This window comes from Ovis aries, chromosome 16 (assembly GCF_016772045.2).
Source record: "Ovis aries strain OAR_USU_Benz2616 breed Rambouillet chromosome 16, ARS-UI_Ramb_v3.0, whole genome shotgun sequence".
In the NCBI taxonomy this organism is placed as follows: Eukaryota; Metazoa; Chordata; class Mammalia; order Artiodactyla; family Bovidae; genus Ovis; species Ovis aries.
Genome location: NC_056069.1, coordinates 61,037,009 through 61,063,453, shown reverse-complemented (window position 1 = coordinate 61,063,453; position 26,445 = coordinate 61,037,009). Strand labels below are relative to the sequence as shown.

Below are 26,445 nucleotides of genomic sequence, written 5' to 3'. Positions count from 1 at the left end.
CAGGATTGACTGGTTTGATCTGCTTGCTGTCCAAGGGACTCTCAAGAGTCTTCTCCAGCATCACACTTTGAAAGCATCATATCAGTGGATATTAATTCATTCTTCAAATTTGGAAAAGAAGACCTCTTATATGTATGAGAAAGGTTAACAAATTTGCATCTCATAGGTTATTTGCCTTTTTGCAAAAATACTCATTTAAAAATTATGTGAAAAATGTAAATTTTGATTAATTAGGACATTTTTGGTCTGCTTGCCATATAATTTACTTTCTGCACAATCTGATGTGTGTTTTCATTATCTTTATGAAATAAAAACTCATTGTTATTTGAAATTTCAGTTGTGGTCTTAACTGGAATGAAAAATGCACAAAGATCTTTACATTCTTAAAAAATAAAAACATTTACTCGAGAGAAGGAGCCTTTCCCTTGTGGACATATGGAACAAAGAATGCATAATTTAGGAAGAAAATATGCCTTTAACTTTATACACATATTTAATCTCACAAGCTAGATGTTCAGCTGAAATTTGTCTGGTAAATACAAGGTGAATACTTTGATAGTGTCATGCATAATGTGACTTGCTATATGTGGTAGGATGGGCTCCCTGCTTCTCCAGCATATGATAATTCAGGTTCAAATTGTATTTAATCATCAAGATAGTATTGAATAAAAGTTTTTTTCTTTGTAATTCACTTTGTGTTTACTACTTGAATCCTACAATCTAGATCTCATATACACAAACTACAAGTTTCTATGTGTATTATTATTCTATGTGTATTTCTATGTGTAAGTTACTATGTGTATTTCAAGGCTGATTTATGCTTATTAAAAATGTCTGCTACACCTAGTTTACTGTGATTCAGTAAAAAATTTCATATAGGCTGCACAACAGAGTTATAGAAAAATGCAGATAAAGCACTGCCACTTAACACATCACTACACTGGTTAAACTCTGAAACATTAATCAAAGCACATTAAGAGCTGAATTTGGAGTGTGTGGAAGGAAAAAAGGGATCTCTGAAAATTGACTGAAAGAAGAAGAGTCTGGCTCTAGAAACCTGTAATCACAGGGGTTCATGCTGGAAGATGCTGATCATTGCCATAGCAACAGACAGTGTGTGTTACATCATGGAAACAAGGAGTGTGAGACTGCTTGGGAGCAACATCCAGCCCGAGGGATGAATACAAAGCCATTATAGGAAAGGGTAACATAAAATGTAGTCACAGGTAAAGCTGAGCGTTTTGGAAAGGGCAATGACAAAAGCATATAAAGATGCATGTGAAGCTCATGAAAATTAAATTCTATTTTTATGTTGGGGTATTCATTTGTAACCATTCTTAATCTCTGTTATCATGGCTTATTTTCTTTCCTCCTTGGCTTTATCCTTTCCTTCTTCTCTCTCTCCTTCTCTACCTTCCTTACTTCCTTTATCTTTCTTTCTTTTACTCTCAACAAAATGGAGCTTCAAAAAGAAAGTTCCGATTTTTACCTATTTTATTTTCTAAGATGCTGTACTTGACACTGTTGTCAAGAAATATATAAAGATTTAATATTATGTATTGTAAATATTATTCTCATCCAAATATATGACTGGCTCTATAATGTAGAGTCATTATGTTAATGTTAAATGTATATTTTCCAAATATATGTACATCTATTCTAATACTGGGAAGCATATTAAATGCAAATGTGTTGATACATTATTAAGCAAGTGTTCATTTGTATAACACCCCCATATTTGTTCAAAACCCTATAATATACAGCTGTATTTTCCATAGTGATGGAGTAAGGTCAAAGTGGACTGATGTTGCCACAGAAAGCAGTGATGAATATGGACATAATATAATAAGCAGCTGTCTGAAGGCCCTAGGTGATGAAGAAGACAGGAGGGTATAGAATACTGTTTCTGAAGGAAGATATATGGTAAGTTCTCCATTGTTTTTCCCCAACAGTAATGCTCACATATGTTGCTTGGGAGTGGGGCAATAATAGAGGGACCATAGTATTTCTGGCCTCAGAAACCACACTTGGGCGTCAAGGTGAGTCAGCTAGTTTGAAGACAAGGCAAGGTCTATGACAACATTGTGAATTTGCTCTGAAAAGGCCAGAGAAAGGATCTCAGATTTCTGTCTGATCACGTTTTGGCCAATCCTTGAACCATTCCTGAGTGGAGCAGACTCAGAGTAAAATCAAACAGATCTGAACTGAGATTGAAGCTAATATCAAAAAAACAAATTTCATTTTGAGAATTGTCTGCTAAAACAAAAGACACATTACTGACAGATAATAATAATGGATTTTAGATTTCTCACATCTCAACATTCATAACACTTAGAACACTCTCAAAGACAATTTTCAAAAGAGAAGGTAAAATTATGAGCCTCATACAGGTAAAAAGATGAACACATTTGAAATATTTTGTTCTGTTTGTTTATCAAGAAGGGATCGGATACAAGTTATAACCATTTCAAAAGATATACAGCAGGGATATTGAACTGAGTGCTCAGATGGGAGCAAAATTATTTTTTTCCTGCAGCAGAGAGAAAAGTGAGTTGAACTTTTTACCAGAGAAAACAGAATTTGCAGATTTTTAAGTTAATTATGACTTACCAAGCTTTAGCTCAGAAGACAAGGACCTAAATCAAATTATCTGAAGATTGTCCTCTAGACAATGCACAGTTTTCCATTGAAATGAAACACAATCTAAAATTTCCTAACATAAAGAGGACCAGGAAACTGGGTAACATTCCTAATTGTCTCAAAAAGGCAACAACATGAGATCAATCTTGAAATGACCCATAGATTGAAATAAGGAAATAAAGACTTTTGAGAGCCATGATAAATATTCTTAGGGAAGTAAAAAAAAAAAAATTACTTAACTTTTTTTAAGAAATAGGAAATCTCATCAGATAAATAGAAGTAATAACAAAGGAAGACAGGAATTTCTAGAACTGAGAGCTAAAATACCCAAAATAAAATACAAACAAGTACAAACTGGATGAATTTAAAAATTGAAGAGAAACAACGGAGAAAAGAAAAATTGGTGAACTTGGATACAGATCACTACTAATTATCAAAGTACAAAGAGATAAAGCACTGAAAAAAAGAAAATGCAGAGACTCAGGAACTTTGAGATCATATCAAAAAGCTGAAAATACATGAAATTAAAATCTAATATGTTCAGAAAAATGTTTGAAGGAATAATGTCCCCAAATTTCCCAAATTTTATGAACTATACAAAATTATTGATTCAAGATTCTCGATGCAAACCTAGAATAAACACCAAAAAAGGTCACGCATAGGCAAACCATTGAAAGTCAGATGTTAATAGTGAATCTTGAAAGAATCAAGAGAAAAATATCATAATAAACTAAAAAAATGATTCAGCCAGAGACTTAAAGGAAGGAATCATGAACACCAAAAAACACTCGAGTAACATCGGTAAGGAGCTGACGTACTGAAATATGTTACCCCAAGATTCTGGATCAAGCAAAAGCTTTCTTGAAAGGTGAAAATGAAAAATATGTTTCTAGATATAAGAAAGTTAAGAAAATTAATTGCAAGAAGAATGTCACCACAAAAAGTTTGTAAAAACTTCTTCAGACTGAAAGGAAATTAGATTGAAACCTGAATCACCAGGAAAGTATGAATAATATCAGAAATGGTACATATAAAATATAATTTCCAAATTTTTTCATCTTTATGTTAACTGCTTTTTAATTTATGTGAATATTTAATAAAAATATGAGATTATACCATGAGTTTTATAGCATGTGTGTGTATATATATGTATATATATACATACAATAATATACTCATTAAATGACTCTGGAACTATTAGATATATATATAAAAATATTTCTTAAACGATACAAAAACACAAGTCATAAAAGAAAAATGTATAAAATGTGAAAACTGTTTCTTCAGTATTAAAACTTGCTTTTTTGAAGGCACAATTAGGAAAATAAAAGGTCAGCCCAAGCTTGGAATAATGTATTTGCAAATATCTTATAAAAGTTCTTTACCAAAAGTTAAGCACTCAAGTCTTTCAACTCAATGTTAAGATGATAACTCGGTAAAAAAAATGAGCAAAACATACAGAAACATCACACAATAAGATATACAAATGGCTACAAAATATTTATGAAAAGATGATCAATATTGCTTGCTCTTAATTAAGAAAACAGAGGCACATTCACAAGAATGGCTAAAATGAAAAGGCCTGGCAGTTTCAAGTGGTGACAAAGATAGGAGAAACTGTGATCTCATATGTTACAGATGAAAATGCAAACTGGTTCATTCAATTTGGCAAATAGTTTGAAAGTTTCCTATAAAGTTAAACATATACCTACCACGTGACCTGTCGATTTGACTCTCAGGTTGAAGTGAAAACAAAGACATATACAAATATTCATGCAGTCTTATTTATAGTATGCCCAAATTGCAAAGCACTCAGATGCTTATTAACTGCTGAATGAATTAACAGATTCTGGTATATCCATGCCTTAGAAATCAAATCAGAAATGAAAAGAATGAGCTGCTGAAACACACAAAAGCATGGATGAATCTTGAAATTATTATGCTAAATGAAAGAAGCCAGACACAAAAGACTACATATTGTATGATACAATTTACATTACGGTCTATAAAAGTCAACATTTGAGTGGCTATAAACAAACCAGTGGCTGACAAGGATTAGGGGTGGAACAGTTTTCAGTGCAAAGTAGTAGGAGTAAACCTTTTGAGGAGATATAAATATTCTATATTTTCACTGTGGTAGTGAGTCCACAATAATATACATTTACCAAAATTCAACAAACAGTGCAATTTAAAAGGGTGTGATTTATTGCATATAAATTATACTTCAATAAATCTTATTTTGAAAAATCTTTGCAGTTTTATGATGTGGGTGGTGAAACAATATACTATTCAATCATAACATCAAACACACAAAATTTGATGCATTATATTATGAAAATTATTGAGACCAGTTGAATTTGTACTAATGATTATCAATGAGATTATCTTAACTCTTTCAAAATATTTATTTAATATATGTGGTAGTTTTAACATCCATTCCATCACTTTTAATGATGTTTTCCTGAACATAAACATTCTGTTTTAAGTAGTAAGTAAGCTGAATAACAACTAGTATGTTACATAGGTAACATTTTGATTCGACCATTCACCCCAGAAATGCATATTAATCAATGAAACTTACTGAAAGTTATTTATTTGCTGTCTTCCATTTTATTTAAAATGACTAACGTGAGAAGTAAGGAGAGTCTTCATTTTATCAACCTTGACCTTTCTGAGCATGGAGAGCACAAACAAGGAGAACAACTCCAAAGAGAAATCTGAAGAACATACGAGTTGCAAACTCACATCAGTAGAAGGTGAAGAGGGACAGGGAACTTCTGGTGAAGCAGAGAAAGCAAAAAACTCAGCACAGGGGACCAGGAGAAAAAGAGATACAAAAAATAGCACAGCTTGCTGTCCAGGAGACACATCACAACACTGTGCCAGTGTGAAACCTCCGAAGACACCGACGCGGATCCCCATCCCCCCTCTACCTGAAGTCCTGCCGCCTGTCAACCTGATCCACAGGGATGTCATTCGTGCTTGGTGCCAGCAGTTAAAACTGAGCACCAAAGGCCCGAAACTAGATGGATATAAACGACTCTGTGAATATGCTTACCCTCATCAAAAAAACATTCCTGCCACAACACAGGAGGCCAGGATCCTGTCACTATCGAAAAGGATAAAGATAGAAAAGGGGGAACTACCACTGGAATGCTCTGTTGAGAAAACATCTTCTGATGGGGCTGCTCCTCTTGCACGGGGGCCACCTGCCCTTGAGGGAGCTCCTCCGCCTCTTGAGGCCGTTGTATCCACTTCTGCCCTCGACTCAGAAGCTGTGTTTGCCTCCTGGAGCAGAATGGCAGCCAGGGCCGTGAAGACGGAGTCAGTAGGATCACAAGAGACCTGTGAGGTCCGCTGGTGTGTGGTCCACGGGAGAAGTCTCCCAGCTAACACAGAAGGCTGGGTTCGTTTACAGTTTCATGCTGGGCAGGCATGGGTGCCTGGAAAAGGAAGGAAGGTGTCCGCATTCTTCCTGATACCTTCTGGTGATTTTCCACCCCCACACCTGGAGGACAATATGCTGTGCCCTGAGTGTGTACACAGGAATAAAGTATTAACAAAAAGCCTGCAGTGAGATCATAATACCAGTAAAAGGGTACAGCTATGATTATAATTAATGATAGAGAAGTGACTACAATCAACTCCACGGTGACTAGACAGCTGAACTCTGGGCCGCTTCACTCTCCATGCTTCCTGCTTCCAGGGTGCACAGCCTGCTTACAAGGTTACATGGAAAAAAGAAAGCCTGTGAACTGATGGGAAACAGAAGCAGAAGTGACTGTCTGTCCAAAAATGCCCAGCCCTAAGGGAGCAGAGGACAAATGAGATTGGGACATTTTAAAAATTCTAAGTCACTGAATGGAATTAATTTGCTTGAAAATGCCTCAAGTAAATCTCTACATTGGACAAGATGGATCTTATAGGCAACAGTTGAAATTTGGTCATGTACACCTTAACCAGATACTCAACCTTATCATCACCAGGCATGGTACAAACAGAAATGTGTTTCCTGACGTGATAGAATGTATCACTGACAATATTCTTGCCCCAAAGAATCTATTCACAGGGAAGCAATCAGTCCTGATTATGCCTCTTGTCTCAGCATAATTAGGTGAGCTTACCTTCATCTGGGTGTCAGTTACTTAGATGCACCCATCCATATGTAAATATTCGCAACCTATGCACTTAAGATGTCTATATTTTATGTGTATTTTATGTGTAATTTTTTAAGAGTTCCGGATTAAATGAACATTATAGTGCCTCTAGTAAAAAGGCAGCTAGAAAATTTTAAACTTAAAACTTTTATTTTAAAATAAAATTATCTAGGCCAGAGCAGGAGTGAGGTTGGACCAGGGCTGAGGCAGCCAAGGCCCCTCCTTCCCATATCAGCGGATCCTGCCCAGAGTATGGCTGGCTGCTGTTGCAGGCGAGGGGGCGGAGTATGACTGGGTCGTGCTGGCGCTGAGACAAAGCTGTTTCCAGTACAAAGCAGGGATCTCAGCAAACACACCCGCCGCAGAAGCACTATGGCATTACCTCTCCCTTCCGCTTAGCAGCCCCCAAGGAGACTAACTGCCTACTTACACAGAAACTAGTGGAGACTCTGAAGCCCTTTGGGGTTTTTTAAGAGAAAGAGGAACTTCAGTGCAGGATTTTAATTTTGGGGAAATTAACCTGGTGAAAGACTGGATACGAGAAATCAGTGAAAGCAAGAATCTTCCGCAATCTGTAATTGAACATGCTGATGGGAAAATGTTTACACCTGGATTTTACAGATTAGGAGTATATACAAAAAACTGCCAATATTGATGCGTTGTGTGTTGCAGCAAGACATGCTGATTGAAGTGACTTTTTCACCTCATTCTATGATAAGTTGAAATTACAGGGAGAAGTAAAGATTTAAGAACTGTTAAAGAGGCATTTATTTGTACCAGTTATCAAACTGTTTGATGGGATAGAGATTGATATTTTGTTTGCAAGATTAGCACTGCAGACTATTCCAGGAAACTTGGACTTAAAATATGACAGTCTGCTTAAAAATTTAGATATGTATAAGAAGTCTTAATGATTGCAGGGTTTTGATTTTGTTGCAAATCAATGAAGTGGTTTTACGAGATGTTCTACATCTAGCATCAAACATTGACAACTTCAGGTTAACCCTGAGGGCTATCAAACTGGGCCAAATGCCACAACATCTACTCCAATATATCAGGTTTCCTCAGTGGTATCTCCTGGGATACACCGAACTTGCCAGCTTTTTCAAATGCAATAGCATCAGCTCTTGTACATAAAGTTTTCTTGGTACTTTCTAAATGATATGTGTTTAGATTATATTAAAATAAAGTTGATTATAGACACTGAAAAATAGAATACAAAAAAAAAAATAAAATAAAATGACTAACGTAATACAGAAAAAGTATTTTAGTACCAAACACGCAGTCCAGTTTTCATACGATTGTCTCATGGTGATAACTGTCACAGTTTAGTAAATCTGATAAAAATAGCATAGTGTTTATGGTCAGAAAAATTTCATTTTGTATCCTAATTGTATTTGCATGTGATCTAAGAAGAATTACCTTAATGTATAAAACCTGAGTTTACAATGGTAAAACTTATTTATTAATGCCTTAATTGTTGTAAGAATTTACCACAAATATAGAGGCTTCAGTTCACTTCAGTCGATTAGTGGTGTCTGACTCTCTGCAACCCCATGGACTGCAGCATGCCAGGCTTCCCTGTCCATCACCAACTCCCAGAGCTTGCTCAAAGTCACGTCCATTGAGTTGGTGATGCCACCCAACCATCTCATCCTCTGTCAAACTCCATTCCTCCTGCCTCAATCTTGCCCAGCATCAGGGTCTTTCCCTGTGAGTCAGTTCTTCACATCAAGTGGCCAAAGTATTGGAGTCTCAGCTTCAGCATCAGTCCTTCCAAAGAATATTCAGGACTGATTTCCTTTAGGACTGACTAGTTTGATCTCCTTGCAGTTCAAGGGGCTCTCAAGAGTCCTCTCCAACACCACAGTTCGAAAGTGTTAATTCTTTGGTGCTCAGGTTTCTTTCTAGTCCGACTCTCACATCCATACACGACTACTGGAAAAACCATATCTTTGACTACATAGACCTTGGTCAGCAAAGTGATGTCTCTGCTTTTTAATATGCTGCCTAGGTTGGTCATAGCTTTTCTTCCAAGGATCAAGCTTCTTTTAATTTCATGGCTGCAGTCACCATCTCCAGTGATTTTGGAGCCAAGAAAATAAAGTTTTTCTCAGTGTTTCCATTATTTCTCCACCATTTGCCTTGAAGTGATGGGACTGGGTGCCATGATCTTCATTTTTTTGAACACTGAGTTTTAAGTCAACTTTTTCACTCTCCTCTTTCACTTTCATCAAGAGGCTCTTCATTTCCTATTCACTTTCTGCCATGAGGGCTGTGTTATCTGCATATCTGTGGCTACTGCTTTTTCTCCGGACAGCCTTGATTCCAACTTGCGCTTCATCCAGCCTGGCATTTCGCATGACGTATGCTGCATATAAGTTAAATAAGCAGGGTGACAGTATACAGCCTTGATGTACTCCTTTCCCAATTTGGAGGCAGTCTGGTGTCCCGTGTCCAGTTCTGTTGCTTCTTGACCTGCATACAGATTTCTCAGGAGGTAGGCAAGGTGGTCTGGTATTCCCATGTCTTGAAGAATGTTTCACAGTTCTTTGTGATCCACATAATCAAGGCTTTAGCATAGTCAATGAAGCAGAATTAGACGTTTCTCTGGAATTCTCTTGCTTTTTTTATGATCTAACGGATGTTGGCAATTTAATCTCTGGTTCCTCAGCCTTTTCTAAATTCAGCTTGAACATCTGGAAGTTCTCAGTTCATGTACTGTTGAAGCCTAGCTTGGAGAATTTTGAGTATTACTTTGCTATCATGTGAGATAATGGGTTAAAACAACATAAACTTAGAATTATGGGGGTCAAAATTTAAAATAAGTCTCATTGTATTATAGGCAATAGTGTCAGTGAGGCTTATTTCTTCTTAAGTCTGCTGTCCACTGGAGGGGGGGGGGAATGTAGAACTAATGGGTTAAGAATTATATTTTATTTGGTGAACTTCCTGAGGATTTAAACTCATGAGATAGCCTCTCAGATGTCTCTGAGGGACTATTCCAAAAAGGTGAGGGAAGAATTATATTCTATAGGAGTTTTGCAACAAAAACCAGGTAGTTGGAACATCAAATTGTTAATGTTAATTAAAGGAAACCAGATAACTCAAGTTAATGAATGTAGTGGTTTCTTTGTGCGGGAAGATGCAAGGGTCTGGGATCATTGAAACTGTCACTTGGATATGCACCTTAGCTGTCTAAGGGGCTTTCCAGGTGGTGCTAGTGGTAAAGAACCTGAATGCCAGTGCAGGGGACTTAAGACTCTGGTTCAATCCCTTGGTTCAGAAGATCCCCTGGAGTGAGAAATGGCAATCTGCTCCAGTATTCTTGCCAGGAAGTTTCCATGGACAGAGGAGTCTGGTGAGCTACAGTCCGTGGGACTACAAAGAGTCGGACAAAACCGAGCAACTGAGAAGCACATCTGGCTATCTGGAGCCAGTATCCTCTTCTTTCTGAGGCCCTTCAGGGGGCACACTGGAGGATGGCTGCAGGGGCTGAGGGCTTGGTAAAGGGGCAGTCTGCTTGTCTCCATCCCGAGTTCCTTCAGGGATCACTGTCTATGTTGGTTGTAGTGGGGGCTTTGTTTACAGATACGGCAGGCTATATTTTTCATCCAGAGCAAGAATCTATTTCCTCATGTCTTTTCCAGCTTCAAGAGGCCACCTGCTTCATCCTGGCCTTTTCCTCCATCTTAAAAGCCAGCAGGGCACCTTCAGATCTCTGACTTTCCTGCCTCCCTCCTATGAATACCCTTGTGGTTACAATGAGTCCAATGGGACATCTAGGATAACGTCCCCATCCCAAAATCCTTAAAGCAGTCAGATCTGCAAATTTTCTTTTGTCATAGAAGGTAACCTAGTCACATGTTCTAGGAATTAGGACAGGAATATTTTTGGAGTGGATGTCATTTAGCCTCCCACATCTGACAACCCTGAATTCTACCATCAGCTGGGCTTTCAATGGTGAGTAAAGAAAAATAATGTCCTTGACCTCCAGAGCTATACGGCCTAGTAGGAATTTCAGTAAATCCTAGCAAGGCAGTGTAGGACAAGCTATAATTTATAGGAAGTGGCTGGTACAAAACACCTGCAAGTTACAATAATGAACAAAGGGAAACTAATAAATATTATTTTATATTATAAAAATACACATGTAAAAGTCCACACAAAAAGTAGTAATGATTATGAAAATTCAGAAAATGTTCCTGTAAAAATTATATGAGAAGATGCAGATGAGATCAACTGCAAAGATGGAATGCCATTTCAGTAGTGATTTTTGTAATTCTTTTCTAATTGATGTGTGTTTATGCACAGACAATTAAGTAAATTGTATCTGATAGCTTTTTTGAGGGCTTCCCCAATGACAGAGCAGTAAAGAATCCACCTGTCAATGCAGGGTTCACAAGAGATGTAAGTTCAGTCCCTGGATCAGGAAGATGACCTAGGGGAAGCATTGGCAACCTACTTCAGGATTCTTGCTTGGGAAATCCCAGGGACAGAGGAGCCTGGTGGGCAACAGCCCATGGGGTTGCAAAGAGTCAGACACGACTGAGCAGAAAGCAAACTTTCTTTGAGCCCTCTTGCTGGCTGTGCAAAAACTGATATTTCATTTTGAAAGATGGATCCACAATTTGGTGGATGAAATATTGGAATTGAGACAGCATACCCAAAGTGGTTATTACTATATAGAACTTTTTGCATATGCTTTGATCTTGAGGAGACAGCCCTGACTGATAGCTTGAAGCAAAATTCTAGTTCCTTGCCTAGGAATCAGATGTGGGTAGCCTGGATGAAAGCCAGGGATCTTAGCTGCTAGACCAGCAAGGTTAGAGATTAAAAGCAAAGTTCCTCTGGCTCTTGCCCTGCTTGAAAGCAAGAATGTTTCAAGGAGGCAAAAACTGTGAAAAGAGATACAAAGCTTATTATTGGAGCCTGAGCACAGGAGAGCTCAGAGTGAAACTGTTTAGTTAGGACAGAAGCAAGGCAGAGATACATACCCAGGGAGAAGGGTGTGGGTATCCTCCTTAGTGAGGAGGAGCCCAGTAAAGAGACCGTTAAATCCTTTATCGCCTGGAGAACCCCATGGACAGATCATTCATAAATCATTTATAGAGGGCAGTTCTGGGTCTTTGTTTGCATGCGTGCTCAGTCACTCTTTGACTCTATTGCCCACCAGGCTCTCTGTCCATTGAATTTTCCAGGTAAGAACACTGGAGTGGGTTGCCATTTCCTTCTCCAGGGGATCTTCCTGACCCAGGGATCAAGCCCATGTCTCCTGCATTTGTAGGCAGAGTCTTTATTACTGAGCTACCTAAGAAGTCCCTGGGTCTTTGTTTACCTTTACTCAATTCTCCTGTTTCTTTTTCCACACTTGACTTGCCCTAGGACCCTCCCCTTGCCTGGGAAATCCCATGGACGTAGGAGCCTTGTAGGCTGCAATCCATGGGGTCGCCAAGAGTTGGACACGACTGAGAGAATTCCCTTTCACTTTTCACTTTCACACATTGGAGAAGGAGATGGCAACCCACTCCAGCGTTCTTGCCTGGAGAATCCCAGGGACAGCAGAGCCTGGTGGGCTGCCGTCTATGGGGTTGTACAGAGTCAGACAAGACTGAAGCGACATAGCAGCAGCAGCAGCAGGACCCTCCCCAACATGTGTTTGCAACTTTTAGCCAAGATGGATTCCAGGGCAGAAGCCCATGGATGCTTGGTATCATCTATTATAGGGTGGCGCCTCCTCCTTTTTGATCCCCAGGGAGTCTTTCTGAGCATGTGTAGTCAGGGAGGTTGCCTTGACTGCAAGAATGAAAATACATGGTCACTTAATCTTTTATCTGGCCAGAACTCAGCTCCTCTCTGCCCCTCCATTACTGCTATCTTAAAGCATCCTCCGGAGGCAAAGTCCAGCCCTTTACCTTGTTCCTGATGTTATTTCTATCTGGAAGTGTAAACAGGATGCTGGCTATAGGAGTCTAACCTGTAGTCCATCTATTTCTTGCCTCAAGAAATATAAACAGGAAGCTAGTTGTAAATGTCTAGCCTGGAGCCCACCATCTCCTGCCTCCATTTAACTAGAGTCAAGGCCTTCTGGTATACTGCTCTCTTAAGAACAAAAGTAGTTTGTGACATTCTGGGAGAAGAACGTGGAAGAAAATGTTAAGACTGATGGAGCATCAATTAGCTAATGTAGTACATGCAATCCAGGTTGTCATGGTGACGGTAGTGCTAAGAGAGGGAAGCAGAGTCCCTAAGGAGTACCACTGCCACATCCCATCATTTCAGCTCAGCCATGATCTGAAGAGCTTTGCTCAGTATTGTATAAAGTGGTTTTCTCTACCAGAAACACGTTTTAGACTGGAACTTGAGTTTTCAATTACCTTATTAAAATAAATAGGAGAGGGATAACTGCATCTATACTTATTTTCTTATATATTATTTATTCTTAAGAGCAAACTCAAAAATAAATTCACTACAGTTAAGCATCATCATTTTAAAGTTTCCAAATTGTTTATTTTACTATTCTTTTTCTTTCTAGCCAGTCAAGAAATTCACAACTATTACTTTGAAAAACTTAATGACATGTGAATTTTATCCTAGTTTCTAGCTAGTTTTAACGCATTAAGCTTTCTATGTGGTTCAGTGGCAAAAACTCTGCCTGCCTATGCAGAAGACACAAGAGACACAAGTTCAATCCCTGGGTTGGGAAGATCCCCTGGAGAAGGAAAGGGCAACCTACTCCAGTATTCTTGCCTGGGAAATCCCACAGACAGAGGAGACTGGTGGGCTACAGTCCATGAGGTTTCAAAGAGTTGGACATGACTGAAATGACTGCGCACACGCCCAATACACTAAGTAACCTGATAATATTGTTTGAAGATATCTCATACTCTTGGTGAGAATTCAAGTGTACTTAGCCCCTATAACTTATATTGAAAATCTCAAAAACAAAAAGTTAAGTGAATAGTTTTACCTACATGCATGATGATTTTATTATCAAAATCATGTTTTGCCATAGTTTTTATCTTTTTCAGTTCAGTTCAGTCCAGTCATTCAGTCAAGTCTGACTCCTTGTGACCCCATGGACTGCAGCACGCCAGGCCTCCTTGTCCATCACCAACTCCCAGAGTTTACTCAGACTCATGTCCACTGAGTCTGTGATGCCATCCAACCATCTCATCCTCTGTTGTCCCCTTCTCCTCCTGCCTTTATTTTTTTAAATTTAAATTTATTTATTTTAATTGGAGGCCAATTACTTTACAATATTGTATTGGTTTTACCATACATCAACATGAATCCACCACGGGTGTACACATGTTCCCAATCCTGAACCCCTTCCCACCTCCCTCCCCATACCATCCCTCTGGGTCATCCCAGTGTACCAGCCCCAAGCATCCCGTATCCTTCATCGAACCTAGATCAAGGTCTTTTCAAATGAGTCAGTTCTTTGCATCAGGTGGCCAAAGTATTGGAGTTTCAACTTCAGCATCAGTCCTTCCAATGGCTATTCAGGACTGATTTCCTTTAGCATGGACTGGTTGGATCTCCTTGTAGTCCAAGGGACTCCTAAGAGTCTTCTCCAACACCATAGTTCAAAAGCATCAATTCTTCGGCACTCAGCTTTCTTTATAGTCCAACTCTCACATTCATACATGAGTAGTGGAAAAACCATAGCCTTGACTAGACTGAAATTGTTTATCTTTTTAGATAAATATATACAACCATATGTTCCTCTGGTGAACCATTTCAGAATCAGTTGTAGGAACAATGGCACTTCACCTCTAAGTACTATAGCATGAGTTTTCTAAGAACAAGGATTGTTGTTATTCAGTCTCCCAGTAGTGTCCGACTCTTTGTAACACCTTGGACTGCAGCATGCCAGGCCTCCCTGTCTCTTACCATCTCCCAGAGTTTGCCCAGGAACAGTACAATGATCACATTCAAGGAATTTAGTGTTGATAACAAATTCATGTTTGCTCAATTGCCTAATAGGTCTTACGGCATTTTTAAAACAGATTGCAATTATAGTTAATATACTGAATTTAGTTTTCATATTTCTTTAGCTCTCTTTAATCTAGAATATTTCTCCTATAGCATTGATAATTTGGAAGAACCTAGGTTAGGTGTTGGGTAACTAGGTTTGCTTTTTTCCTCCTGATGTGTGTTTAGACCATCCTTGGTGATTTTGACTTGGATCATTTATTTTCTTCATTGTTAAAGTGTCATTTCCTCTTTGCAATGAATAATCTACAAGTTGATACTTTGAGAGTGTCTCATCATCCCCTTCATTCTGCTGCCAAGCTTTGAGTGACAAAGCTTGTTTTCTAGACAACTTTAAAAAAAAGTATTCAAGAATGCAATATTCCCTGAGTTATTGGGTGTTTCAAACTCTTTCCCCTATTTCTTGTTCCTTAAAGCACAACTTTGTTGAATACAAATTCTTTGGTCCACCCTTTGAACTTTAAATTTCTTAGAAATCTGATGGATTTCATTCTTGTGTTCTATATTGCTCTGAAAAAGTCTGGTGTTAGGTTGATTCTCTTTTTCTCCTCCTCCTTCTTCCATTCCTCTTCCTCTAACCTCTGTTTGTCCTTTGTAGATACCTTAGTATTGTTTTCCTGGGAATCCTGCTTGCTCATTTGTTTGTCAAAATCGAATCATTTTACTATGTTAGACTACATCATCAAGGCATTAATTTCCATATATACACTATGGACTGTTTCTATACAAGAGTCAACTCTATTTCTAGAAAAATTTTCATATTATGTTTCTTCTTACAGCATCTTTTTATGTATGATTCCCCTTGAGCCCAATCAGAAATAATAGTGATGCCAGTGGATATTGAGGATTTGGGTTGGTTTATATCATAGGTTTGCATTCCCTGGTGGCTCAGTGATAAGGAACCTGTCTGCAATGTAGGAGACCTGGGCTCAATCCTTGTTTTGGAAGACCTCCTGGAGAAGGAAATGGCAACCCCTCTAGTATTCTTGTCTGGGAAATTCCATGGACAGAGGAGCCTTGTGGGCTACAGTCCATGGGATCACAAAAGAATTGGACATGACTTAGCAACTAATCAGCAACAAATGTCACTGGTTAGGTGCCTTAACAACTGACTCTGATTTACAATTTAGCCTTCAGAATGTTTATTAAGGGTGCCCTTAAGATCAACACCTGTGACAGGTAGTGGAAGAAAGCATAGTGGGTGGCAGAGGAAAAAACAGAGCTGTGACAATTTCCCCATGGAATGATCTTGAGCTACAATGGTCTTTCAAAATTGTCCCAGTTAGGGCAGATGGCTATGTCTTCATAACAACTTGTTTCAATATTCTTGAATGTATGCTACCTGTGATAGGAATATCACCTTTGATGAGGCAGCTCTCTGCAGTTTGGCCACTTTTTGAAGTCGTTAACACCTGGATTTGTCAGTGGTATTGATACAGTGGAATGTTGCTGTTCAGTTGCTAAGTTGTGTCCGACTCTTTGCGGACCCCATGGGCTGCAGCTCACCAGGCCTCCCTGTCCTTCGCTATCTCCCAGAGTTCACCCAGATTCTTGTCCATTGAGTTGGTGAGGTTGCCTAGCCATCTCATCCTCTGTCTCCCCCTTCTGCTTTTGCTTTCAGTCTGTCCCTGCAACAGAGTCTTTTCCAATAAGTTGGCCTCTTGGCATCAGGTGACCAAAGTATTGGAACTTCAGCTTCACTGCTCTCAATGAGTATTCAGGGTTGATTTCTTTTTGGATTGACTGGTTTGATCTCCTTGCTGTCCAAGGGACTCTCAAGAGTCCTCTACAGGACCACAATTTAAAGGCATCAGTTCTTTGGTGCCCAGACTTCTTTATGCTTCAACTCTCACATCCATAAACTACAGTGGAATATAATTTTGTTAAATTGATTTTGTTCACTGGGGAAGAGAGAAATACTTTCATATATCTGTCACATCATTCCTTGTCATTGCTATAAAGCTATTACTTATTCCACCTGCATCCTGCTTTCCCTGTGGTGTCAAGCCTCTAAGGAGGACCCCTCATTCCAGGTTACCCCATTCATCCTGAGAAGCACTGCTTCCTCCTAGGAACTTATGCAATTTCAGGTTTCTTAACTTTCAATTTGCTGGAAATGGTTTCTTTGGCTTGAATTCTCTGGGAAAAAATAAAAGTCCTCCAAAGGAAGCTGGCAAGGAAGTTTAGAAACGAAAATAGGAAAGAGAAGGAAGTCAGGTGAGCTTGTGATATTTGGCTAAATTCTGTAGTTCCTCAGCATTGTAACAGTCTTCAGCAATGACACTGGACTTGTGAATTCCACACTCATTGTTTAGGGTCACCTTTAGTTCTTTGTGCCTGCAAGAAAAAGGACCCCACATGCCCAGAAGAGGCCCTCTAGAAAGCAGTACTGATGTTGGCTATTGGATGGAGTGGAATAAAGATACAAGCACATAAAAACACCATCAAAAGGAAGCTCAGAGGATCTTGGTGAAGAGCTGCCAGTATCCACTGAAGTTGCTCACTAGGAACAACCAGGTCTCAGACGGTTCTCAGATTACCTACACTCACGGTGGGGCTTTCCTACTTCTTGGGCTAACTTTACCTGTGCTTTGTCTCCTCCAGGCTCCTCCGCTTTGATATTCAGTTCAGTTCAATTCAGTCGCTCAGTCGTGTCGGACTCTTTGCGACCTCATGGACTGCAGCACGTCAGACCTCCCTGTCCATCACCAACTCCTGGAGTTTATTCAAACTCATGTCCATTGGGTCAGTGATGCCATCCAACCATCTTATCCTCTATCTTCCCCTTCTCCTCCTACCCCCAATCCCTCCCAGCATCAGGCTCTTTTCCAATGAGTCAGCTCTTCGCATGAGGTGGTCAAAGTATTGGAGTTTCAGCTTCAACATCAGTCCTTCCAATGAACACCCAGGACTCGTCTCCTTTAGGATGGACTGGTTGGATCTCTTTGCATTCCAAGGGACTCTCAAGAGTCTTCTCCAACACCACAATTGAAAAGCATCAATTCTTCGGTACTCAGCTTTCTTTATAGTCCAACCCTCATATCCATACATGAACCCTCATATCCATACTGGAAAAACCATAGCCTCGAGTAGATGGACCTTTGTTGGCAAAGTAATGTCTCTGCTTTTTAATATGCTGTCTAGGTTGGTCATAACTTTCCTTCCAAGAAGTAAGCATTTTTAATTTCATGGCTTCAGTCACCATCTGCAGTGATTTTGGAGCCCCCCAAATAAAGTCAGCCACTGTTTCCACTGTTTCTCCACCTATTTGCCATGAACCGTTTTGATGAGATTTCCACAAACTGCCTCCTTGACTTTCTTGCTTCTGAATGAAACTTGGATCCAATTTTGCTGTTTAGGTATTGATTTCCTATTTATATATTATTGAAGTTTGGAATATCCTCTGTCTCCTACTCATGCTGTTGTTCTTTTATCAAATATTTTTGTTTGACTTGTTGTGCTGTGTTGGTCTGTCTAGTTGTTTTGAGTTTGAGAGGAGAGATTTGGAATGAGGATATTTCATTTGGGAGGTGGAGTATGTTCTTAACACCGAGTTTATCACCGTGATTATTCCTTACATATATTTAGTACTTATATACTGTAAAATATTTTTAATTAAGTATTTTCTTCAAAACTCATTAGAAAGATGTTATGTTTTTATTAATATTACTTTTAAAAACAGAGGAGATTGAAAAAAAAAACAGAGGAGATTGTAGATTAATAAACTTAAATGAGTTGCCCTAGGAAAGTGTATTAGTCACTTAGTTGTGTCTGACTCTTGTGTGACCCTATGGACTGTTGCCCACCAGACCCCTCTGCCTATGGAATTCCCCAGGCAAGAATACTGCAGTGGGTTGCCATTCCTGTCTCCAGGGGATCAACCTGACCCAGGTATCAAACCTGGGTCTCCTGCATTGCAGGCAAATTCTTTACCATCTGAGCCGCCGGGGAATCTTGTTGCCCTTGGAGGCATGAGTGGAATTCGATAATTCAAGGCATATCGTCTCAGAGATTATAGTGATTCACCACTGAGTTACACCTGTAGCCCAAGTCATATGCCACACGTTTAGAAAGTTAAATGTTCTCATTAGTGGCTCAAATTCAAGCAAACCCATGTGAAAACTTCCAGATAGTTTGAAACAGTCAATCAACAAATTCGTTAATTCAAATTTTTATCATTTATAATGAGTTTAATCACATTCTTAGAAATTTCTGGATTTTTATACAGTTTTCTTCTAATCTTGAGTATGTTTTTAGTCTTATTAGAAAGACTCTATTCATTTTGGCTTAATTATGTGATTGGAATGATTGGAATTTGTGTTGTACTGTTCCTTCCTACAAATTTCTTAGTGTTACCCTTATAAGAATATATTCGTTTCATGAAGTATTTATGAGGTTATTTTGCCTAAATGGAATCTCTTTTCATTATATGTCCAGCCATTGAAATTGTTGGTAATGTTAATCAAACTCCATGTTTTCACATAATATGTTCTTATGATTTTTACAGTAACAAAGAGATTTTAATTCACCCACTAGAGCCCATTAATTTCAGCTTGCATTATGCTTATTGTAGATAAAAATTGGACTCAGCTTTAGATATAATCTTGGTGAAATTGAAGTCAGCAATTGAAGTTGACAAGTACTGTCTTTGATCTTTAAATTTTAAGGCAAAAATTCTCTGGGTTAGGTTTTCTGTCATATACTTCAACTTATTGGGCTTTATACAAATGTAGGACATGGAAGTAGTTTTTTAAAAAATGTTGCAGCCACTTTATTTTTATAGTGTTTATTTATTTATTGGCTGTGCTGGGTCTTCATTACTGCACACTGTCTTTTGTGTTTAAATTTTAAGCAAGAATTCTTTGGGTTAGGCTTTCTGTCATAAACTTGAACAGATTGAGCTTTATACAATGTGGGACATAGAAATATATATATTTTTAAATGGTGCAGCCACTTTATTTTTTATGTTATTTATTTATTGGCTGTGCTGGGTCTTCATTACTGTGCACAGGCTTTCTCTAGTTGCAGTGTGCAGGCTTCTCATCGTGGTGGCTCCTCTTGTGACGGAGCAGCCACTGTAGGTACACGGGCTCAGCAGCTGTGGTACACCGGCTTAGTTGCTCCAAGACACATGGGATCTTCCTGGACTAGAAATCAAACTGGTATACTCCACATAGCAAGCAGACTATCAACCACTGAGCCACCAAGGAAGCCTTGGAGGACAAAGAAACACTTAACTTCACATATTTATTTTCCCTTTTTAATCCAGTCGTTCAATGTAGTGGTACAATACTTACTATGGTCTTCTGGGAGTGCCCCCATTTTATACATTCATGTTAAATTTCTGCTAAACTAATAGGTGCTAATCATCTATGAAGAGTTAAGGTATGTCCCCCTTCAGAAGTATGTGCATAATTGTTCCTGGACCCAGTTTTAACATGTGTGTGTTTGTTGTGGGAATTTCTCCACACTTTCAACTAAGAATGTTCCAGAGACATCAGCTGGGCATCTTATAATTCAGCTCTGTTCTGACACTACCAGCGATCATACTAGATTCCACAGGTTCCATCCTACAAGACTGCCCCCACCTCCTCCAGACACCAAAACAATCCCAGGTGATCACCTGTGCTTCTGACTTGTGCTTAGTCACTCAGTCTGGCCTGACTCTTTGCAACCCCATGGATTGTAGCCCTCCAGGCTCCTCTGTCCATGGGAATTCACCAGGCAACAATACTGGAGTGGGTTGCCATGCCCTCCTCCAGGGGATTTTCTCAACTCAGGTATTGAGCCCAGGTCTCCCACATTGCATGCGGATTCTTTACCAACTGAGCCATCAGGGAAGCCTAAGAATACTGGAGTGGAAAGCCTATCCCTTCTCCGGGGGATCTTCTCAACCCAGGAATTGAACCAGGGTCTCCTGCATTGCAGCCGGATTTTTTACCAGTTTAGCTACCAGGGAAGCCCTGCTTCTGACCTACTGCCTGTAAATCAGAGGTTCTCAGGATCATCTCCTCAGGTTTAATTAATATGTTAGCACAGTTCACAGAACTAAAAAATATTTTATTTGATAGATTATTGGTTTATTAAAAAGTATATATCTCAAAAACAGTGAGATGGAAGAGTTGTGTAGGGCAAGGTGTGGGGAAAGAATTTTGAGCTCCCTTGATATGCATTCAGATCAGTTCAGTTCAGTTCAGTCGCTCAATCATGTCCAACTCTTTGCGACCCCATGAATCGCAGCATGCCAACTCCTGGAGATCACTCAGACTCACGTCCATTGAGTCAGTGATGCCATCCAGCCATCTCATCCTTTGTCATCCCCTTCTCCTCTTGACCCCAATCCCTCCCAACATCAGTCTTTTCCAATGAGTCAACTCTTCGCATGAGGTGTCCAAAGTACTCAGCTTTAGCATCATTCCTTCCAAAGAAATCCCAGGGCTGATCTCCTTCAGAATGGACTGGCTGGATCTCCTTGCATTCCAAGCGACTCTCAAGAGTCTTCTTCAACACCACAGTTCAAAACCATCAATTCTTTGGTGCTCAGCTTTCTTCTAAGGAGAAAGCGTCTTTTAATTTCATGGCTACAGTAACCAACTGCAGTGATTTTGGAGCCTAGAAAAATAAAATCTGATGCTGTTTCCACTGTTTCTCCATCTATTTCCCATGAAGTGATGGGACCAGATGCCATGATCTTTGTTTTCTGAGTGTTAGGCTTCAAGCCAACTTTTTCACTCTCCTCTTTCACTTTCATTAAGAGGCTTTTTAGGTCCTCTTCACTTTCTGCCATTAGGGTGGTGTCATCTGCATATCTGCATATTCTCCTGGCAATCTTGATTCCAGCTTGTGCTTCTTCCAGCCCAGTGTTTCTCATGATGTACTCTGCATATTAGTTAAATAAGCAGGGTGACAATATACATCCTTGATGCACTCCTTTTCCTATTTGGAACCAGTCTGTTGTTCCATGTCTAGTTCTAACTGTTGCTTCCTAACTTGTATACAGGTTTCTCAAGAGGCAGATCAGGTGGTCTAGTTTTCCCATCTCTTTCAGAATTTTCCATAGTTTATTGTGATCCACAGTCAAAGGCTTTGGCATAGTCAATAAAGCAGAAAATAGATGTTTTTCTGGAACTCTCTTGTTTTCTCGATGATCCAGCGGATGTTGGCAATTTGATCTCTGGTTCCTCTGCCTTTTCTAAAACCAGCTTGAACATCTGGAAGTTCATGGTTCATGTATTGCTGAAGCCTGTTTTGGAGAATTTTGAGCATTACTTTACTAGTGTGTGAGATGAGTGTAATTGTGCGGTAGTTTGAACATTCTTTGGCATTATGTGACTCTCCCTAAATCTCCTTTTGTTCACCAACTTGGAAGTTTTCCAAACCCCTTCCTTTCGGGGTTTTATGCAGGCTTCATTATATTAGCATGATTGATTAAACCACTAGCCATTGGTGATTGATTCAACATCTAGCCTCTTCCCTTCCCCAGAGTTTGATGGGTCAAGATTGACATTTCTAATCATTTAATAGCTTTTTTGGTTCTCCTTGCAACCAATTTCCAATCCTTAGGTGCTTCCCAAGGGGCACAACATAAATATAACAAAAGATATTTAAGATTCTCAGCATCTAGGAGACTCTAAGAGTTTTAGGAGCTCTGTAGTAGACCTAGGGATGAAGACCAAATATACATTTCTCATTCTAAATCATAATATCATGATGCAAAATCACAAATCTTAATGACTAAAAATATTGAAAGCATAAACACATAAATCCCAATTATGAAGATTTCAGAATAATTCAATGGAACTTTTCTTACAAATGGATGAATGGGAAGAACTGCTTTGCGGTGCCATACTATTCTTCCAAGGGTGTGAATGTCTGAAGTGCAGAAACACTGGCTTTGAATATTTCTAGGACTAATACAGCAGAATGGATTGTTGAATGAATTTGCTGAATAAATGAATTGATTAATCTATCCTATTTCTTTATTGATTGAGCCTGTCATCAAATATTTCTTGAGAAACCGATTTTTTTTTCCATTTTAACAGGCTCAATACTACTAATGAGATATGAAATCTGCCAATTTTTCATGTGGAGTTAAACATAAATTAATAGTAATGACTCCATTTCCATTTTATCTATTTATTAATTATTCTTTCAATCATAGTTTTGAAAATATTATTTTTCTTTTATAACAGATGGCTTAAACATCTGTATTTAGCCATTTTATTGTATCAAATGTGCAGTGTAAAGGGTATATGCTATCCAAATTCAGTGCAACCATTCAAGAATAAAATGAATTTGAGTTATTATCAACTGTTTCTACCAAATTTCCTTGAATGAAAAGAAATCTATTTGGCTTTAATAGCCCTCAGCTTTTGACATTTCTTTATAAGATGTTCTACCTTGATATTTTCATTATAAAAAAGTTTAATTTTCAATGTCAAATCTATCTATATCTGATACACACACACACACATATATATGTATGTGTGTGTATTGTGTGCTTAGTCACCCACTCGTGTCTGACTATTTGCAGTCTCGTGGATTGTAGCCCGTTAGGCTCCTCTGTCCATGGAGTTTTCCAGGCAAGATTACTGGAGTGGGCTGCCATTCCCTTCTCCACGGGATTTTCCCGACCCAGGAATTGAACCAGTCTCCTGCATTGCAGGTGGATTCTTTACCAACTGAACTATCAAGGAAGCCCATATGTATCAGAAAGAATATTAATTTCCTTTTGGGGCATACATATAATTCTTTAAATAGATTTTTTTTTGCTTAGGAAATTATATTAAACAAAATTAATAATCTTGATAGTTGTGACTTCTAATCTTCTGGATGAGTTTCAGTTGTATCTGCTAACGATTGCTCAGGCTTGATCCATGGCTCTTACGGCAATATCATTGAAATTCCTCAAAATGTTACATAGAACACTAAACTGTCATGGGAAAATGCAGTGTATCGGTTAGGAACACAGCTCTTAAAATCAGACTCTGGCCATGAACACTAGCATCCAGATCACCACTGGAAAGAAAGCCCCAGAGCTCCAGCTCTAAAGTCTCTTGTCTCAAACAACTGATGTTTGTGTGCATTAGAACTGCCCCTACTATTCTTTAAAACAAAGAAGACTGGGCCCCACCCCAGGGTTTCCTATTTAATAGGTCTGGTTTGGAGCTCAAGGCTTTACATTTTTAACATGTTTCCAGGGGTTACAAGTGAGGTTGTCTGTGCAGGGACCACCTTGGGAGGGAACTCTAAATCCAGGGGCTCTAAGTAAGCAGTTTTCCCAGCTTTACAACCGTTATTAGTGGGAAGGAAAAATAAATTTGGGGATCTTCAATGCTTCAGAAACATCCCCACTGCATACTCTCTTTCAACAATGATAGTCTTACCATCTTATCTGCCATAGAAACACTGTGAAAATTAATCACATCGGTGTTATATTAAGCCCTAGACTCCAGGTGAACCTTCATCTCCTGGATTCCAGTGCCTGGGCACTCTGTTTCACTTTTCCTTGTCCTATGTTTCTGGACTTTTCCAAAGTGTCCTCTGGGACTCACTGTTTGTCATCAACAAAATACTGCTTCTGCAGTATCCTCCAGTGAGGGCTGCTTTCTCTCCCACACTTCCTACAATTTGACCTGGAGGTGGGATAGCTATCTTTCCTGCTGTTTATTTCCATTTCCAAATCTTTCTTCTTTTTCCTAAACTCCATCACCAGTTTTCAATTACTTGTCATTGGGCTATATAATCTGATTATCCACCCTGGTGCAGTCATCTCTTAATATCTGATCAAAGCATCTTTACTCATTGAAGCTTTAATCACCCAGTTCACTTACTCTCTTTTGTAAAACTTCTGAGTTAATTCTTGGTAATTTCCATCTCTAGGTAGATAATCCTTTGAAAACTCTCTACTCCTAGCTTCTTGTATGATGGTAGCCTCCACACTTTCTCAGTCACTCTTTCTCAGGATATATCCTATTAGGTTTCCATTAACTATAACAACAAACCTTTCATTTTTCTTAATTTCATGGATCCTGCTCTGATCTTCACTCTTTCCTTCAAGCTCATTCACAAAATTTTCTACCACCTGGGGCCCTGCTGATTCTAGCAAACAAATTTGAACGATTTTCTCTATTCTGCTTTTTGTGTGTGTGCTCATTCGTGTCCAACTCCTCATATGGACTGTAACTCCCAGCATCTCCCATCCATGGGATTTTCAAGGCAGGAATGCTGGAGTGGGGTTGCCATTTCCTTCTCCAGTGGATCTTCCTGAACTGAGGATTGAACTCACGTCTCTTGCATATACTGCACTGGCAGGCATATTATTTACCACTAGTTCCGCCTGGGAAGCCCATTATGCTTTTTACTAAGGCTTCAAATTTTATGTAATTCAGACCACTTCTCACTGCCTTCACCACTGCTGCCCTGGTCCAAGACAATATCATCTCAGTTTCCTCATGTCTCCACCTCCAGTGCTGACCCAGTGGATTTTCAACAGAATAACTAGAGTTTAGAGTTTTCCTTGTAAAAAATATCTGTCATACATCAACATGAATCCACCACGGTTTTTTTTTTTTTAATATCTGTCAGATAATGTCAGAAATAATTTCCAATCTGTGCCAAATTAAAAGACAAAAGCTCCTGTTAATAGCCAATGTTGCCTCAAAAATGACTGTGGTCAGGAATATTTGCACTTCAGTGTCTTTACACAATTGTCTCCTTTGCTGGTGATCTTCGTTGCCAAAATATGCATATGCTTGGCTCCCTGGCCTCCTTTAGGTTCTTGCTAAAATGCCACCTTTCCACAGGATTTATTGATAAATCCAACTAAAGTTTCTGACCCAGGGATTCAACTCTGGTGGCTCAGACAGTAAAGAATCCACCTGGAATGTGGGAGACCTGGGTTCAATCCCTGGGTTGGGAATATCCTCTGGAGGAGGGCATGGCAACTGACTCCAGTATTCTTGCCTGGAAAATCCCCAAGGACAGAGGATCCTGGAGGCCCACAGCCCTTGGGGTTGCAAAGAGTCAGGCACAACTGAGTGACTAAGCACACACACACATAACTAAATTTGATTATACAGTTAAACAGATTAAAAGAAACCTGGCATAAGAAGAGGGAGAAAAATCAAGCAGGTCACCAAAACAGGAACCAGGAAAGCTGTCAAAAAATCTATGTCTCATAAATCTTCCATCGTACTGACTTTAAATACTATTTTAGCAAGGTAATTGTGGGAGATTTAAATGAAAATAAAAGAAGGACATAAGCATAGCAATTCACTTGTATCAATGTGTTCAGAAACTTTCCTAATTGCTGAAAATGTTGGATAATATAGATTTTTATCTTGAGATCCATGTGTCCAGCCAAGAAAAAGATCACAGTTATGAAGGATGAGGGGGGAAATGGAGGTTGAAAATGGGGCCAACTGGAAATCCTTGCTACAAGGGCATAAATAATATCTGAATAATTGTAGACATATAATATCATAAAGATAGTTATACTCCCAAATGATGGAGTATTCTTTACTAAATATTTGCACAGATTATTAAAACAAAGTCATGGAAATGACACTAACATGGTATGAGACAGTAAAATAATATGAGAATTAAAAATGAAAAAGAATTAATATAATTAGGGTGTTCAAAAATAGGT

General features: G+C 39.0%; 1 protein-coding gene and 1 pseudogene across 1 annotated transcript; both read left to right on the top strand.

The window, feature by feature from the left end:
- Positions 1-1,154: 1,154 nt before the first annotated feature.
- On the top strand, positions 1,155-8,316 carry LOC101121840 (developmental pluripotency-associated protein 4-like). The gene is made up of 3 exons (XM_060400574.1): positions 1,155-1,226; positions 1,779-1,923; positions 5,277-8,316. Exon 3 carries the CDS (start codon positions 5,318-5,320, stop codon positions 6,215-6,217), a length of 900 nt encoding a protein of 299 aa, XP_060256557.1. The 5' UTR covers positions 1,155-1,226; positions 1,779-1,923; positions 5,277-5,317; the 3' UTR covers positions 6,218-8,316.
- On the top strand, positions 6,523-8,884 carry LOC101105067 (poly(A) polymerase alpha-like; annotated as a pseudogene).
- Positions 8,885-26,445: the final 17,561 nt, after the last annotated feature.